The 17847-nt window shown below is 53.3% G+C and overlaps 8 protein-coding genes across 8 annotated transcripts; 4 read left to right on the forward strand and 4 right to left on the reverse strand.

Annotated features, from left to right (window-relative positions):
- Positions 1-73: 73 nt before the first annotated feature.
- RHO25_006044 (uncharacterized protein) lies at positions 74-542 on the reverse strand (the record flags this gene model as incomplete). The annotated part of the gene is made up of 2 exons (XM_023596903.2): positions 74-307; positions 402-542. The coding sequence occupies 2 exons, from the start codon at positions 540-542 to the stop codon at positions 74-76; spliced, it is 375 nt and encodes a 124-aa protein (XP_023451957.1).
- A 373-nt stretch (positions 543-915) lies between these two features.
- Positions 916-3886, reverse strand: RHO25_006045 (uncharacterized protein; the record flags this gene model as incomplete). The annotated part of the gene is made up of 3 exons (XM_023596904.2): positions 916-1050; positions 1101-3592; positions 3853-3886. 3 exons carry the CDS (start codon positions 3884-3886, stop codon positions 916-918), a joined length of 2661 nt encoding a protein of 886 aa, XP_023451956.1.
- Positions 3887-4324: 438 nt separating this feature from the next.
- RHO25_006046 (uncharacterized protein) lies at positions 4325-5403 on the forward strand (the record flags this gene model as incomplete). Its single annotated transcript, XM_023596905.2, has 3 exons — positions 4325-4380; positions 4481-5079; positions 5141-5403. 3 exons carry the CDS (start codon positions 4325-4327, stop codon positions 5401-5403), a joined length of 918 nt encoding a protein of 305 aa, XP_023451955.1.
- A 459-nt stretch (positions 5404-5862) lies between these two features.
- RHO25_006047 (uncharacterized protein) lies at positions 5863-6798 on the forward strand (the record flags this gene model as incomplete). The annotated part of the gene is made up of 1 exon (XM_065602731.1): positions 5863-6798. One exon carries the CDS (start codon positions 5863-5865, stop codon positions 6796-6798), a length of 936 nt encoding a protein of 311 aa, XP_065458803.1.
- A 295-nt stretch (positions 6799-7093) lies between these two features.
- RHO25_006048 (uncharacterized protein) lies at positions 7094-7670 on the reverse strand (the record flags this gene model as incomplete). The annotated part of the gene is made up of 3 exons (XM_023596906.1): positions 7094-7295; positions 7353-7475; positions 7528-7670. The coding sequence occupies 3 exons, from the start codon at positions 7668-7670 to the stop codon at positions 7094-7096; spliced, it is 468 nt and encodes a 155-aa protein (XP_023451954.1).
- A 1783-nt stretch (positions 7671-9453) lies between these two features.
- On the forward strand, positions 9454-12834 carry RHO25_006049 (uncharacterized protein; the record flags this gene model as incomplete). The annotated part of the gene is made up of 3 exons (XM_023596907.2): positions 9454-9640; positions 9695-12703; positions 12755-12834. 3 exons carry the CDS (start codon positions 9454-9456, stop codon positions 12832-12834), a joined length of 3276 nt encoding a protein of 1091 aa, XP_023451960.1.
- A 542-nt stretch (positions 12835-13376) lies between these two features.
- On the reverse strand, positions 13377-14699 carry RHO25_006050 (uncharacterized protein; the record flags this gene model as incomplete). The annotated part of the gene is made up of 1 exon (XM_023596908.2): positions 13377-14699. One exon carries the CDS (start codon positions 14697-14699, stop codon positions 13377-13379), a length of 1323 nt encoding a protein of 440 aa, XP_023451953.1.
- A 1476-nt stretch (positions 14700-16175) lies between these two features.
- RHO25_006051 (uncharacterized protein) lies at positions 16176-17796 on the forward strand (the record flags this gene model as incomplete). The annotated part of the gene is made up of 4 exons (XM_023596909.2): positions 16176-16205; positions 16258-16536; positions 16590-17005; positions 17058-17796. 4 exons carry the CDS (start codon positions 16176-16178, stop codon positions 17794-17796), a joined length of 1464 nt encoding a protein of 487 aa, XP_023451952.1.
- Positions 17797-17847: the final 51 nt, after the last annotated feature.

Consider the following 17847-nt stretch of genomic DNA (forward strand, 5'->3'; position numbering starts at 1 on the left):
CAACCTCACAAATTCCTGAGCACAGAGGCGAGACGTTGGCTTGACCGCCATGATCTCGTATTCCTCCCAAAACCTACGAAATCGCCACACTCCTCCCTCTACTCGCAAACGCCAAAGCCAGCCATCCTCCAATCAGACAAACTCCTCCAATCGGCGTCACAGGCCCCAAAAACTTCAATTCTTTGTTGAGAACCAACGCGTATATCGATCCCGAGAATCCAATAATTCCCGCAGTGAAGAGTCCTTTCGCCCAGACATTCTTTGGAGCGGCTTGTTCTGCTACGAGGATTGCGACCGAGTGGATGAGCTATGGAGAGAAACACATCAGCAAGTACACATGCAAGGTGAAGAAAGAATGAATCCATCGAGACATGGGGCTGGGAAAAGGGACGATATGATACCTGATAATGCGCCGCCGTTTGCCAACTGGCGATCTTCTCCGGGGCAATGCCGCGACCCTTCAAGCCGTGTGCGCCAAAGGCGCCAAAAGCGACAGAGCTGGCGCCGGAGAGCGCACCGAAGATCCACCAAGGAGTAGCCATTGATGCAGACGCGATAGAGGTTGGGATTGTGATGTAGAGATTGATGAAAGGCGCAGGGTGGAAGTGAAGTGTACGAAGCCAAGAAGTTGGTCGACTCGGGGCGAGGCTGTCTCCGAATTACCGTATGGAGGCAAGAACATGAGAACATTTGAGGAACAATCAGTACGCAGTTATGTACAAGTCGTATTGATGTGATGATGGTGTTCTACATATACTCATGACACTATTCATGTCATAACAGCCCAAGAAGTGCAAGTATCTGACTTTTCTTGCCTCATGTCACAGCAGAAACCGCCCACGCTCGCTGAAAGTCGCAAAGAAGCATTTCTACCCCCACATCATGCACGTATCAATAATGCACATGCCTACCAGCTTAGAACTCCCAGTCTTCGTCGACGGACTTGATAGCCCAGTCGAACTTCTCGCGCAAAGTCTTGGAGAAAAAGCGCTCGATCGGCACGTCGAACTTCTTGCTGAAGACGACAGTGAGACGAGGGTCGATGTAGTTCTGTCAAACGTTAGCAGCTGCCATATCATCAGCGTCGGGTCGCGACTCACGATTTTCGAGGTACCCAGCGCAACCTCCTTGTTGTTGTCGCGATCCTCTGCCTGGGTCTGCAGAGTGGCGATGCGAGTGTCGAGCTTCTCCACGTCTTTCTCGTACTTCTCGATAGAAGCACTCTTGCCCTCTGCCTCAACCTTGCCGGTCTTGAGCTCCTTCTTAAGCTTCTTCTCAAGCTCGCGGACAACCTCGAGACGTTCTTCAAGCTCCTTTGGCTTCATTTCCTTCTCGCCCTCAGCTGCCAGCTTCTCATTCTCCTTTTCAAACTTCTTTGTGATCTTGGTTCGCTGCTCCTCGACCAGAGCTTGGTGGTGCTTCTCTTGCCAAGCCTCGTCAAGACCTTCCGGCAAAGCGAAGAAGTCCTCGCCCTTCTTCTTCTTGAGCTTGGGATCCAGATCCAGCATCATTCGCTTGACGCGAGTCTGCTGGTATTTCAGCCCGTTGATCTTTTCTTCCATCTTCTCCATCTGCTGCTCGTGGCTAGCTGCCACCGTACGTTTGTGGTTACAGAGGATAGCCACACGGCGGTTGGCAGCGTTGTAGGCGGCAACTTTTTCAGCGATATTACCCTCTGCCTTCATCTCCTTGAGCAGTGTGGCCATGGTGAATGAAGCATTGTAGGTACGGAAGACCTTTGCTGTCAAACCAGGCATGTAGTTCGACAAGTGCTTGTTCAGACTCGAAGTTGTGAGCCGATCGAAAATTTCGTCTCCATCGCGCTTCGGGCTTCTCTTGAAGATCTTCAGGTTCTTGAACACCTGTTGATCGACCTCGACCTCATCGTAGAAGCGAATGGAGTCCTTACCGAGGAAGTCGAAAATGACCTTGTTGGGAGGTGCCAGAGTGACGTTCTCGAACTTGAGCGAACAGCAACCGACAGTGTCGGCCTCGTCATCACCCTTTTCGTTGCCGGCACGAAGTGCAAAGCGATCGATGAGATACATTGCCGTTGCACGCTGTCTGTGTGCCATCACCTCTGACTTCAGCTCTTTCTCGTAGTCTTTTCGAATGTGGTCGATATGTTTCTTCAGCTCACGAGCCTTTTCGAATTTCTTGTAGTCACTCTGGCCCTTGATGTCGGAGTTCGCTGCCAACATAACATATTTGTAGGCGCCGTTGATGTTCTCTTGCCACATCGCTAGCCATGTGCCCTCTTGATCGTGCTTGATCTCCTTCCACTTGTGACCCTCAGGCGGCTTAGGCACCGTAGCCTCTTTGCCAATGTTGATGGTAATCTGTTCTGGTGTCACACGCTTCTTCCACTTGCCAGTCTTCGGGTGCTCCCCACGTCCTCTGAACAGTCCTGGAGGTTCGACGCGGAAGTTGCCTACTTTCTGCTTGCGGCCATCCCACTTGCAGTACATGTATGGCGCCTCCAACGCATCCTTCTCAGCCTTCAGCTGCTTCTTCTCAGCCGTAGACAGAGCCTTCTTCGCCTGACGTTCCGCGTCGACGTGGTTGAAGATAGGCTTGAAGTCGCACTTCTCAAACTTGAGGATCTTAACCTGCTTGCCGTCCTTGTCTTTGCCATGTCCGGTCTTATCGAGCATTTCCTTGAAATCGGCGAAAAAGTTCTTTTGAAAGGTCGGATTCTCCACGTTGTGGGTCGAGTTGAGCATGCTGCCGAAAGCGTGCGCGATTTCCTCGGCGTCCTTGTGCAGCGTGACAGGCACGCCATCGTAGAGCATCTTGACATTTGAAGGCAGTGGCTGATACTCGGGCGGGAACACGACACCGTTGTGCTCGAGAGTTGTCCACTTGGTTGTGCCATCGCCCTTTGACGGGTCTTCCCACCAGCGGTACTCTTCCTCTTCTTCCTCCTCGCCATCGGCTGCCGGAGTCTCTTCTTTTGATTTCGCCTTGCTCTTCTTTGCGGGCGCAGCCTCCTTCTTCACGGCCGCCTTCTTAGCAGGCGCTTTCTTCTTCAGTGGCTTGTCGTCGTCAGAAGACTCCTCTTTCTTGACCTTGGATCCATTCGTCTTCTTAGCCGGTGCCCTCTTCTTCGCCAGCGGCTTGTCGTCCTCGTCATCGCTGCTCAACTCCTTCTTGACGCGCTTCTTCTCTGCAGCCTCCTTGCTTCGGATGGCCTTTGCCTCTTTCTCAGCCTTCTTTTCGATGGCGATCTTTTCCTTTTGCAGCTTCTTTGCGATCGGCTCGTCACCACTGTCTTCGCCAATTTGTGCTGCAGTTGCCGACACAGGCTTGACCACTTTCTTAACGAGTGGCACGTCATCCTCATCAGACTCTGATGCGGCCACGGTCTTGCGCTTCTTCAAAGGCACGTCGTCTTCATCGGAGTCGCTATCATCCTTGTAGCTCTTGCCGTTCGCGAGTGAGGATTTGCGCTTGGTGCCATTGGAGGTACCATTCGTTGCGGGTCTGTCAATGTCCATCTCGTCGACGGGGCCATTGGCGATACTGACGCCCGGCTGGACGGTATTCGACGAGGTGTCCATGTCGTTCTGGGTGACAGTGGTCTTTGACTTAGCTGAAGAGAGGTGTCAGTCGAGTCCGCAGAGATGTTGGTTGTTAAAGAATTCAGAACAAGGTGATTGAAGAAGGATAAGTCACGGCTGGTGGAGACAAATGCGCCAACGCACGAGCTCAGTTGTTATTGTGGTGGTTATTGTGCATGTGAACAATAAGGTGGAGCTCGTGAAGCCGGCTGAGGTGAAAAAGTAAAATGGCTAAGTCCCTCGCAAACATGGGAACTTCATGCTTGTTGAGGCGCATCAGACATTGACGTACCTACGAGCGGCCGATCATCTTCAGAGTCGGACATTTTGCTGATGAAAGGCCACGCCTGCCGACGCGAGACTACGCGAGCGTCAAGTGAGGCGTGACACGCGTGGGTGGTGTTGCCGTTGATACTCGAGAGGAGTCGCGCCGTCTCCCGCCCAAGTCGAAACGTCCCTGAGCGCAGCCCTCTACAGAAGAGCGGAGTGACTAAGATGTTGGCGGAACCTGTAGAGACGGTGGGAGTGTCAGATAATCGAGTAGATAGCGCGTTGGAGCAGGCGGAGAGTGAAGAAACAGGGTGTGAGTGTGAGATGTCCCTCGCTCATCGAGAAGGGCAGAACGGCTTCGGCCGTTGATTGGTCGTCACCTCCAGCCGATTTAGCCCGGCACGAAGGGAGACCTCATCGCTGAAGAGCTCGCCGGGTCAAGCCATTGATTCAGCGACACCACCACCACCCTCATCTCCGCTCACACATCCAGCATGCTGTCCCGTGCTGCTCGTCCCGCCTTCAGGGCTGGCGCGGCGCAAACACTGCGGTACGTCGACCACCCACTGCGCATTCAGGCGTGCACCGCGAGCTTGGGCAGAAGAAGGAATACAGCAACACACATACTGACCTTGCCTCCGTGCTCGCAGGCCTGCCGCTGTGACCTCGCCTGCCGCTCAGGCTGCCAACTATGCCACTCTCCGCCAGATCGAAGGCCGTCTGAAGTCTCTCAAGAACATTGAGAAGATCACGAAGACCATGAAAATCGTCGCCTCTACCAAGCTCACCAAGGCCCAGAAGAACATGGAGACCGGACGAGCTTTCGGAAAGACTTCCAACACTGTGTTCGAGGAGGCTGAGACGAAGCCATTGGAAACGGAGAACAAGAAGGTGCTGCTCGTGGTCTGCAGCTCTGACAAGGGTCTGTGCGGTGGTATCCATTCGGGTCTCTCTCGTGCTGCGCGCCGCTTGTTCGAGCAGGAGCCAGCCGACTACAACATTGTCTGCGTTGGAGAGAAGTCAAAGGCACAGCTGAGCAGATCCAACCCGAAGGACATGGTGCTCTCGTTCGCTGGTATTGGCAAGGACGTCCCAACATTCGCCGATGCTTCTGCGATTGCCGACCAGATCACCCTCCTCCCAACCGACTACTCGAGCATCAAGATCTTGTACAACAAGTTCAACAACGCGACATCATATGAGCCAACCATCATTGAGGCGTACTCTGAAGAAGCCATCAAGGAGTCACGTGAGTTAAACCCGCAGAAGGACGTATTCCTATGTCATGAGACTAACATGATATCTGACAGCAAACTTCTCCAACTTCGAGATTGATGACGCAGTCCTCGGTAACCTGCGCGAGTATGCTCTCGCAAACTCCCTTTTCTGGGCACTTGCTGAGGGTCACGCTTGCGAAATCTCCGCTCGTCGCAATGCCATGGACAACGCCTCCAAGAACGCCGGAGAGATGATTGACAAGTTCCAAATCCTCTTCAACCGAACGAGACAGGCTGTCATTACTGGCCAGCTCGTTGAGATTATTTCTGGTGCCGCCGCATCGGAGGATGCTTAGATGTAGAAAAGCTACAACAGGCAGAGCGAACAGTGTCGTGTTGTACTGTACATATAGCGTCAGACAGTCAGAGCGAATTGTGAGAGTCTCCTTTGTCATGCATGTTCAATTTTGGAGCTGTCTCGAGCCATTTTGCGACCCTTTGCGAATCCGCTAAGCGCCGCGCAGTGAAGATAATTCACTCTCGCACTCCCCACCATCGAAGAATTTTCCAGCAGTAGCAATTAATGCTTCACGATCATGATCGGCACGTATGAATTCCTGTACCGCAGAATTCGCGACATATCTCAGGATGGTATTCTCGCTGCCTGATCGGCGATGTTGTCATCCTGCGCCTCATCTACCTTCGCACTATGCTGAAGCCTGACAATAGACAGCCACCACGAACAGCATCCCTCCCGACAGTTCCACGCCATCTTCCGCCGATACTTGATCGCAAAACAACAAGAAAGGCCCATCATGACTCCTCGTACTCAAACGCCAGCAGAGCGCGTCTTTTCCCTCCTCGAGCTCTGCGAGCCCATACTTGAAGAACTCCCAATACAAGACCTCATTCGCGTGTCTCACGTCTCTCGAGCTTTCTTCACCAAAATTTCGAGCTCCAAACTTCTTCGACAAAGAATCTTGCGCTGGCGTGAATGCGACCTTAACGACTTGGCTCTGAACGATGATTACGCCAGCTTTCCCACCGGCTTCGTCTCCAGCTTCGATTTCGACACTCCATATCTTCGCACTCGAGAGCCGCCTTGGATCTTTCACACCATGTTTGGTTATGGCCATGGGCTCCGCTATGAGGAACGCAAGAACCTTTCTGCTGAGAATGGGATCCTCGTCATATATCGCTGTACAGAAGCAGAAGAATACTTTGTCTACGTTCCATTTTCGGTTAAATTTCCCGTTATGGCCCTCCGTCTGTCGAAGTTGGTGTTTGATCATGCAAGCTATACGTTTACACCTTCGTGGAGCTCGAGACTTGAGGACTGGAATGGAGATTTAAGGCCGGTATTCACGGAGTCCTACCAAGGACGAACAGATTATTCGGCGTTTTCCTTTGCATATTTCCAAACGTGGTATACTACTGATATTGCGACTTCTACTTCGAGCTCTTTGGCGAGCGAGAGGATGGCAAATACTGAGATGCCGACGCGCAATACGGTGAATTGGAAGCACTGGGCTCAGGTCCACGGGAAATTTCAACCTCTTCCTGATAAAAAGCGTGGCTGGAAGACATGGTTGCAGCACAAGGGGCGGAAAATCAAACCGAGTGAGAAGACAGCGAAGAGTATAAGGACAGATGTGGAAGAATTAGATTTGAAATGTGAGGTTCTGCATTCTTTTGTTGGCGCTGCTCTGGACTTCACGTTCTTGCAAATCGTGGTAGGTCGCTTTTGCTGACCATGGTGTGTAGTCCCTGGCCCTGTGTTAAGCACGTTGATGCACCAATTGGAAGAAATGAAGTCATCAACCGGCACGGGCATATTCGAGATGGATATCAGACAGATCTGAGACTTCATATGCAGAGGTCGTACATATTGAAGTACGGCAATCCTATACATGAGCCGAAATTGAGGGTGTGCTACGACGTTACTCAATGCACGTTGGGCCAATGAAAACATCGGAAAACAGCACCGATACTCAGCTTAAAATCGAATTGATATCGAATTTTGCGGACTGTTCTGTTCCGACATCTCTACGACTTCTGTGGATCGTGTCCCCAGTTCTTCAACGACTTTGCAGACTTGCTATTCGGGTCCTGCTTCGCTTTGCCCTCCTGGGCAAGATGTCGCTTGCAGTACGCCACTACTTTACGCATATGGGCGATATCGTCTTCGCTATACTTCTCCGGGTCTTTCTTGGGATTGTCCTCCAGAATTTTCACGATCTTCCGACCGCTTTTGTTGTATGCTGTCAGTTTCTGGACACTCCAAGAAATGGTAGCAAAGACTGACCTCTCGTGCCCGATCGTCTCGCCTGAGCCGTCGTCTTTGTCCCAGCCCGCGCCAGTGGACTCTTCAGAGCCCAGCCAGTCTTGTAGGTCTTTCGCGGACATGTTCACAATATCATTGAACTCCCTGAAACGACTGTTCAGTAGTTGCTTATACATCAGAAGTTGTGTTCACTAACTCAATGACGGTGTCGTTGTCTTTGACCATTTTGACAGCTGTTGTTGAGAATTTGGGTGATGTGATTGGATTTTGTCTGGTGACAGGGAACTGTCGTCTGTAATGCTCCGGAGTAACGAGAACACTTCTGATGACTTTGAGCATTTCAGACTACTTGACCGAAGCTGTTTCTTTGTCCTATATATCGTAGTTGTGGTGATGTCATGATCATGATGATGCAGAGACGTTGGACCCTCGCGGGCCAGCTTCGATCACCCTAATTCTTCCCCAATGCTGCTTCGTAAGTGTTGTGAAGCGACATGACAATCTTTGGTCAGCGACTTGAAGCTCTACAGTGGAATGTACGTTGTACAGCAAGGCGTGGGAGGGTTAGGTGCCTCAAGACACGCCAAGACGAGGTCACACGAGCTGTTACCATTGCCATGCGCGCGGGTGCTCGAAGCCGCAGGACCTTGTCGTTCAGCCACAGTTGGATGCAGATCATCGAGGCTGCCGTGCAAGTCGATTTTGCTGAAGTATTGGCTGGAAAAGAGTGTCGAACAGACGAGTGCCAAGGAATTGATGCTCCGGATCGTGCGAGGCGGGATATTAAAAGAGTCACGGCTCGTTCACGCAGTCCCCCAGAAAAGGCGTGAAGCCGGTGGTGTACGTAGGCTGGAGGATGCACATATCGCAAGCCACAGAAGGCGCAATCTTGCATACCTGCGCCATGTTTCCAATCCCGCATGGCGAAAGCTATTGCCGGAAAGGCAGTATGCACACTTATCAACGGCGGCTTGCTGAAGACAGGACCGACCCGGTCAGAATGGCTTCTAGGCTTGAGGTGATCCGCCGGTATCAAGGAACGGTCTGACGGGATCGGGAGCAGTCCTTGTTCAATTTGCTCGGTAGGTGGTAGGAGAATCCGCAACGCTCATGTCTCGAGCTGATCCTAGCTCTGCTTTCTTCGGCCGTGACCATGGGCCAACGGGCGTGGCAAGTACATGCAGCAGGATACATGAACGCGTGTAGGCTGGAGGACATGGCCCTCGTGCTGATTGAACATGTATGAAGCGGATGGCGGCATCAATGGGGAATACACACGTGGAGTGGCCTTGAGGAGAAGAGCAGAGTTTCGCTTGGCCCAGGCGTGGCGGCGGAAGGCTCCCGCGCACTATTGGGCACGATCAGGTGTTCTCGTCTGCATATCGTGAAACACTTCCTGACGATCCGCCCAATGGCAGGCAGACGCGCAGAGGTACAAATCTTGAATATGCGGCGTAAGGCGGGCGCGGTGCAGCAGCATGCAGGGCGCGACGGGCAGCAACGGCGAAGTGGCGTGGAAGGCAGCAAAAATAGATGATGGGTGTGATTGCGCTGCGAATTGGCGGCCGACGAACAGCAGAACGATCGCCAGCTAGCCTGAATCCTCTGTACTGGGGATAGCGCAAGACACACCCCTGATCTTTGTTGGCACTCGCCAGCGACTTTACCACTGCACGCCCACCTCGCCGCCTTTCCTTTCGTCGTGTCCGCGCCGTTGCGCATTGTTGTCCCGCCTTCCCTTCTGCTGTACATTCACTTCTCCTCCTCCGCCTAATGCTGTCGTCGTTGCGAGCACCGCGTAGCGTCGTTTCTCACAGCACTGGACTTTCGGTATTAGAGTTGTCTTAATCTCACGCACCCATTCACCAAACCACCAGGCAACGCGACTTGCACGCGCAACGCCGCCCCGACCTCTCTGCCCGCGCATCATCAACGGTCACTGTGCATAATCCGAACATCGACCGGCCGATTGCGCGCGCCGCGCCAACCACTGCTTCGTTGCTTCCCGATTGCATTGATATACAACTTTCCCTTCCCGGCCCTGCCAGCGAACAGGGGACGCAGACCCTGCCTATTCCTTTGCACCTGCCCGCGGAGAGGAGCACTCTGACCATCTTCCATCATGCCGCTCTTCTCACGTTTTAAGAGCAAGGGAGCACATGCGGCATCGAAAAAGGGCGAGCTCGAAAACGGCCTCTCGGCTGTACAGCGGCCTGCGAGATGGCAGTCACGATGGGAGAGCACCAGCGTCGAGCCCGACGAAATCAAGGAACTGGTGCACGCGTGCACTGCAGAGATGAAGACGCGAGGTAGGCCGAGGACCCAGGGACATGGCTAGGCGGCAGGAGCTAACCACGTTACAGCTGAGGCTTTGGACGCACCGTTCATGCTGCTACCATTTCGTCCGAACACCGATCCACAGGGAGCTCGCAGCTTCATTCACAACTACTACAAAAATAATGCCGAAGGAGGAACGCAATACCGAGGCGACTCGCTGAAGCAGGAGCTCCGACTGACCGATGCTCTGGTCCTGTGCAGCATCATCAAGTGGTGCTGGAGCCGCATGCCCAGTGGAGTGGTATCATGGCCGGTGTACGAGGGTTTCCGCATTGGCGAGAAAGAGGCGTACATGGCACGCAATGCATTCTCTACATTTATCCCTATTGGAGCAGACTCCGAAGCTCGCAGGAGCATCATAGTCGATTTCTATGATCTTCTGGCAGCTGTAGCAGCACACGGAAAGATGAATGGTCTGGGTGGTCGCAAGCTTTCTCGCATGGCAGGTTGGTGGGCATTTGAGTACACAGATGACGGAAACGGATTTGAAGGCGGCTACAAATCATGGGAGAAGGCTGCCGATGCATCGAGCCATCTTTTCTTCGCATATCTGCGATCCCTTTCGCCAGATACGGACCCATCGTTGACTGTGATCGAGCGTATTCCGCGCTCGCTGCAGGCACTTCTGGCATCTACCGAATACCCACCGGAAACCCCGACCTTGCTGCAACGATCGACGCCTCGAGTGGTCATGATGGTGGACACTGTCTCACCTACGCCCTTCGCTTTACTTCGGCGGGCCAAGAATTTCGAGTATCGCGATCGCGATAAAACCCTTCGATCTTTCGCGGAGTTCGAAGACCCTGTCGATGCCCTGACGGAGGAGTGCAAGCGGGTGCTGTCCGCTATCTCGAATGCCAATGCATCGATGAGTGTTGCTCGCTCTCGACAGGGCCTCACCCAGCCTGACGAAACATGGTCTGCATTTTCGAACATGGGCTTTGGAGACATCGATGAGAATGCATTGAAACAGACTGCGACCACTGGTGCTAATGGCGCCACCAAGACTATTGGACAAGGGCTGCGACAAGAACCGCGATCCAGAACAGCTGACGCTGGTCGACCGACCACACCGTCGTGGGCTGACTTCCTCTCTGCCGGATTCGCAGACGATGGCAGTGCAAAGTCTCCAACTCTGCTGTACCCACCTGCACAAGTGCTTCCTCCTCTTGGAAGTCGCTCTTCCTCGCCTGGACGTATCGGTGGCGCAGATGACAATCTGGCGCCCGGCGAGCTTGCCGCCATCGCGAATGTAGAGCTCGACGACGCATTTTGGTGGGTATGGATGACCAGTCTTGCTGGCGAGGAGCCGTCCGACCGCAAAGCTGTCTTTGGGCGCTGCGCACTGATAGAGACGACGATTGCCAATGGAGCTTGGCTCATCATGGAAGAGCAGGTTAAGGGTGCTTCACCCGACCCCACGGAAGGAGTCTACATCGCGCCGAAGAAAAGCCTCTTCAGCTTCACCAAGCGTGGGAGACTTGGTCGCAAGGACCGCTCGCAAGTAAAGAGTCCCACCTCGGATCAACCAGAACGAGTCCTTTCTGCAACGCCGAGCAAGACAAGTATCTCGATCGACCAGCACGCCAAGATCAAGGCTGCGGCTCGAGCACTGGCACAGCGCAAAGACAGTACATCCGAGAACGATGTAACTCGTAGGGGAAGGCAGGATGACGGGCAGACAAGCAAGACTAACAGCATGCTGACTCTCGGTATCTCCAACGAGGCTGGTCCTGCAATGAAATGGGCGAGCTCTTATGATAAGAATGCCATCCGTCAACAATACCTGGGGGATAATCTTGCCGGCAAAGGCATCTCCAGAGAAGAGCTTGTGCGTCAGACATCCAACAACAGCCTGGTCCCCAATGACAGCAAAGCTCGGCCTGCGGATCCGCCTTTGTCGCCCGGCACAGTGCATTCAGTATCAACGTTGCGCAAATCGCCGTCTCGCGATCTGCCTCCTTTGCCACAGGAAGCTTCTGCCCAAGACACCGCCGTCTCGACAGCTGACATTCCGTCAAGCCCCGCCGCCGCTCCTCCCGCAGTTCCTAAGGAAGCAGAGCCAGTACCACAAGCGCCTGCTCCTACTCCAGCGGCCGAGCCCGAAACGCTTGCGCCAGCCAGCGCGCTCGATAAGGAAGTGGAAGCTGGACTTTCGCCGAACTCTAACAAGGTCGGCAGAAAGCCCGTTCCACTCCCCAACAACCATCCCGCCCATCGCGTGGACAGTGCAAAGCAGACCAAACCGATCACCACGCCCAACCCCGCTGCGGTGGCAGCTGCGAGAGCGATGTTTGAACGACCGGAGAGCCCAGAGCAGAAGTTCAAGAAGGGCTCTGGAACTGGCGGTGGCCTAAAGAAGTTCTTCGGAAAGAAGAAGGAGAACCCACCTCGAGGCGACTCCTTCGAAGCTCTACGAACGGGTAGCAATGGCCTTGTCCACTCTTCGGAATCGGCAATCGGTCGACGCTTGTCCTTGATGCGCCGCAAACACAATGCTGCAGCGTCTCCTCGTGCGAGCGAGAGTACAATTGAGCATCCGACGCAAGAGCCAGCCGTCGCTGCCGCTGTGCTTGCCGCGACGAAGAACCAAGACTATCCACCTACTGAGACGTCTCGGAGTAGCATTCACGAGCGCACTCTAGCTGAGGATGAGTTTTCGCGTTTCGACCAGGGCCCAATGACCGACATGCCGTCCGCTTTGCCTGAGGAGGTCTCACCTGCGCCTGAGGGCACCAAATTCCACGAGCGTCATCACTCTATTGTTTCTCAGCCCGACTCTACAATCAACGACGAACACGATCGCTTTGTGGTACCCTCGAGCCGCGACGAACCTCATGATCCTCACGATGATGCTCAATCAGAGGCGACTATGGATGACCATCACGACCCTGTCGTTGTGCAAGATCGATGGGCACAGATCCGTGAGAATGCACATAAGAGGGCTGAGCGTCAACGACAGAGTGAGGATCTTGACACGGAACGCAGCAGACCAAGCAGGCTTACCGACGATGGAGAGACGAGTGGCGAAGAGAGTAGGTCATCTCCAAAGCTTTCACCGAATTATTTCCACTGACATATTATAGCTATCGAGTCTCGCGTTGCCCGTATCAAAGCTCGTGTCGCCGAGCTGACAGGCAACATGGATGGCGCACACCGAGCGTAAAGGACCTGTTGACACTACACCCGTCCCGTTTCCGGTCTACATTGTTTTGTTCTATACCCATATACCGCGCACCACGCATACCCTCTCATCGCAGCGTTCAGCGTATACAGCGTCTAAGTTTGCTATTAGTTTCTGTTCCGCTCTTCGCGTTGAAGAGCTTACGAGATACCAAATTTCTTTTGTCCGGTCTGTGGATGAGTCTGGGGGATGTTATTAATGCTCGCGAAGAGGTGGTGGGAAGCGCAGCGGAGGAAATTTGGAATGTGCGGATCTGTCTGTGTGTGCTTTTTCTTTACACTTTTGATACCACTTTACAGTATCTGATTCAATGCGACAGTTTGTTATCACCTCTCGTTGTGACTTGACGTTGTGCTTGTGGTTGATTCGAGTTGGTACTCTGTGAGTCAATGTTTGGTTGGATTCCTGCTATGTACACTGGCTGTGATACATCTATCTACATTGCGAATCGCGCGATACGTGATGCATCTTTGTAAGCTTGCAGAGAAGCTTTCTTCTAAGTCTATGTACACACGGTATCCATCCTACTCTGTCAAGGACTCAATCGACCTCGGCATGCTCTGAATAGCATCAAGTGATCTCGCCGCACTCTCCGCTGCTACTTCACCAGTCTGCAGTTTCTTCATCGCCGTCTGCAGAGTCGTAGCACTCGCTTCTTCTGCCGCGACTTTCCAGTCTCTAGCTTGAGGCTCTCCGCGACGATGTTCGGGCTGCACTAAATGGCTTTCGTCCGCGAGTCTTCCAAGCATCTCTTGCGTACGGGATTCTGCGGTTGAGATTTGTCGACGCATGAAGCCTGTCTGTTGGAGGAGAGATTGCTCTGATTGTTTGGTATGGGTTAAGCGCGTGAGATAGGGGAGGAGGAGTTCGGAGGTATTGGCAATAGTTGTTGTGTCGGATTCGAGGATGCCAGAGACGCTGCGGCGGGAGCTTTCTGGGGAAGAGGGCGGGCTGTCGTAAGAGTCTTGCTCTTGGGTTGATACTATCTCGAGGAGACGTTGGCGGGAGTCGAGGTATTGTTCGTACAAGCTTTCGATGTCGGTGAGAGAGAAGGCGGGCGCTTCTTCGTTTGGGTGATGGTGGTCTGGGGCCGAGTGGGCGGAGTTGTCTCCGTCTTTGGTATTTTCAAGATCGCTAATCATGGCGAGTTGCTTTTCCATCCAAGTAGTGAGTTCATTGTGTGTCTTTTGTAGTGCTTTGAGGTCGGCCACGGGATTGACGTCGCCATCTGCGACCCCATTGGCTTGAACTGATGCTTGCTCGTGTTCTTCAATCTCCTGCTGGGTTGCCAAAATGGCCTTCTTGAGTCGGGTGACATCGTAGTCTGCGTCTGATCCAAGTTCGCGATCTGCATAGCCTGCAGTTGAGGGTGGATGAGGTAGTTCGCCGACTTCACGTTTCACCACTTTGTCGAAGGATGATGAGACAACATCTTCTCCAGTAGTGGCGATTGTGGCTAGAGTCTTGTCGATCACATCGAGTTTGCGTCTCTTCTCTCGTTGTCGAACAAGTGGAACGTAGCTCTCGTTCAAGAATGTGCCATCTGTTTGTGCACCTTGGCCAGATCCGGTCTGCGAAATCTTGTCTAGCTCTGTTTTGAGCGAATCATATCGCTCTTGTGCGGACCTGTGCGCTTGCAGAGCTCGCAAGTATGCTTTGCGCACACCAGTAAGCCCTCCGCGCTCGTTGATATCCGGATGAGCAGAGCGAGAAGTATCTAAGGGTGATACCGGGAGGCTGGCCTGGAGTCCTCGTCGTATATCTTGCGCCTCCTGCCGAGACTTGATATACGGCTGTAGAGCTTTCGCCACTTCTGGAAACGGACAGTCCTTCAGAGCACCTTCCATTGCCACTACTGTCTCCTTCGCCGTCCGTATGCGCGATGTTCAGATCGCGTTCTCCGACGCTTCACCGACCTTTCCATGTCCAATCTGGAGGGTGAAGTGCCTATTCTTGGTTCCACAATGACTAAGCAGAAAGCTTGGCAACTTGCCCGATCGTTCCTCCTCTCCTCTGCAGTGTGACACCGTTAACGGACGCATTGGGATCAGGCGCGCATCGATTGTGACCTTTTCAAATTCACAGGAGAAGTATCGACAACACGATCGGCCTACAACTAAGCTCCGGTGATCAACCCTGAATGCTATCTCTAACAGCAGCTTCAGCCACGGCTACACCTGGAGCACGCGACCTTTCGAAATTACACGCGACAAGACCGCGACCGAAGCGGCGACGAGTTGTGATGCAGCAGATATTGTGTTACGACTTTGCAGACATATCCCACAGCGCTGGTGGCCGGTGGCTGCTGTCGGTGGTCTCTGCCGGGAAGACTCGACGCCCTCATCTCCTGGCGGTCTCATCGCAAATGTTGCCGAGGGAATCGTGCAACAACTCACCCAACCTCTCCAGGACATCACCAATATGCTTTCCCTCATCGTCACAGGTCCCAACATTCCTTCGGCAGCGAGATGGCTCAGAGGACTTGGATTGCAGCATTCTTATCTCGAGCAAATCAGGTCAATGACACAGGCGCGGCGCCCAGAACAGCCGAGTCTGCGATCTTAGCCTTCAACCTCACCATGTCTCGACATTGAGTGCGGAAATATCCGTCTCCAGTTTTTGCCCATGTGGAAACACCACCTGATGGCGTGAGGCCTGCTGATGATGGCCAGTTTCAGATGGCACGAAGAAGGCACACGCTCTCTTTAGTATATATGTCCGAAAGCGCATCCTTCGAAGTCGCCTATTTCGGCACACTATGGAGCGAGATTGAATGACTGCAGGTACTGTATGTCAACAAGACTCGCGGCCTTGCGCGCGTTTGCAGTCCGCGCTGAGTATTCAATCGCGCCTGGTGGCTCTCAACAGTGTCGATGCTCGCTTGGTATGGCGCCGCGAAGTCTTGTGCCCTTTTACTAAAATGTTGTCGGCTTCACTTCACGGCCAATGAACCACGGCCTATCAACATCTTGGCCACGTTATCAGGCTAAGCAATGATCACCCTTGGCCGAAGACAGACGAACACGGTCTTACCCCAATATCTATTACCTCTTTAGGACGCAAAGCGAATACCAAGTACACCTCAAGCGCAGCGAAGGCCCGTCAGTCGTCATGGTCCGAGGGCTGACGGCTAGGCGCCATGTCAACTCATGTAGGAGGTAGTACCGCGATCCTTTGAACCAGGCGAGCGGGTCGTGTATTTAAGAATATCGTCGAGCTCGCCTCTTATCCCTGCTTCATCTTCGTTCCACTGACCTGCTCATTGGGTTTCTTCGATTGGAAACTTCGACCTTCAATTCATCGCAAGAGACAGGCCGCCCATCATGTCGTCCATTGACGAGATATTTCCGGCGGTACGCGCTTTCAAGCCATTGTTCGTGTACCACAGCTGACCCCTTCACCTAGCCGGAGTTCAATGAAAGCATGCCGTGGGGTGGAAACACACGTGAAGGTTTCGATGTCAACGCGCAATATCGAGGATACGAGCATGACTCTGTCTTCATTGCCCTTTGCACCTTTCTAGTTTGGATCATGGTGCCTGGTCTTGCCATGTTTTACGCCGGCCTATCCCGCCGCAAGAGTGCCTTGACTATGTTGTTCCAGGCATTCATTGTATTCGGCGTCATAACTCTACAATGGATGCTCTGGGGATATTCGCTCGCATATGCACCAGATGCCAGCCCGGTAAGTATTGACTCTGGAATAGTGGATCGGGTTCAGCTAACGAGATTTGACAGTTCATTGGCACCGAGTACTACATGGGCATGAGATTTGTCCAAGCGGCCCCGACGGGCACTATGCCTGATATCCTCTTCTGCCTCTACCAGCTCATGTTCTGCGCTGTCACTACAACGATCCTGACAGGTGCAATGTTCGAGCGTGGAAACATCATTGCTTCGACGATCTTCGCGTTTGCTTGGGCCACCATTGTGTATGCGCCCATTGCATGCTGGACATGGAACGCGAATGGATGGCTGCTCAATTTGGGATCGCTCGACTACGCAGGAGGTGGTCCAGTTCACATTGCTTCTGGGTGCTCTGCTCTGGCTTATGCGCTCGTCCTTGGCAAGCGCAAGTCTTCCATTGAGACCGGAACCTTTCGTACTAAGCCTCACAATCAAACACTTGTCGCATTGGGCACGTTCTTCATCTGGTAAGTCGAAGTCGTGATAAACGGCCGAGTCTTAGCTGACGTCTGTGCTCAGGTTCGGATGGTTTGGCTTCAATGCTGGCTCTGCACTCAACGCTACCGTTCGATCTTACTATGCCGCTTTCAACACACAAGCAGCAGCATCGGCTGGTATCCTTGGCTGGGTGACTGTCGACATGATCCGCAACAAGGGACGCTTCTCTTTCTCCGGCGCTTGCGAAGGTGCTATCGCTGGCCTTGTCGGTATTACCCCAGCCGCTGGTTATGTTCAGGTCTGGCCGGCGGCCTTGATTGGGTACCTGACCGCAGTCGTCTGCTCTTCCCTGCAGAACATCAACGAGTGGATCCACATTGACGAAGGAATGGATGTATTCAAGCTTCACGGCATTGGCGGCATGGTCGGCTCTTTCCTCACGGGTATATTTGCTGATATTGCGATCGGTGACCTGTCCGCTGGTACTGGAGCCTCTGGAGCTTGGAATGGCAACGGAATACAGGTCGCTATTCAACTAGCTGATATCTCGTCATGCGCAGCCTACAGCTTCGTCATCACCCTTCTTTTGGTCTTGCCGTTCAAGTACGCCCCGAAGTTCTTGAGCCTCCGCTTGACTGAGGAACAAGAAGCTCTGGGAGCCGATGGTTATCACTTCCACGACGAGACCATCGGAGAATGGATGGATGGAACCGAGACCCCCCGATCGGTCACGGGCTACCCACCATCTGGAGCAGCCACCCCTGCGCCTGCTGGCACCCGAAGATCTAGCTCGGAGGCGGAGAAGAAGGTCGCTGTCTGAGGAAGTGTATTGAGATGTGATCAAACCCTGCTCAGCCGTAGCGAATTGGTT

The sequence above is a fragment of the Cercospora beticola genome, chromosome 4 (assembly GCF_033473495.1).
Source record: "Cercospora beticola chromosome 4, complete sequence".
NCBI lineage: Eukaryota > Fungi > Ascomycota > Dothideomycetes > Mycosphaerellales > Mycosphaerellaceae > Cercospora > Cercospora beticola.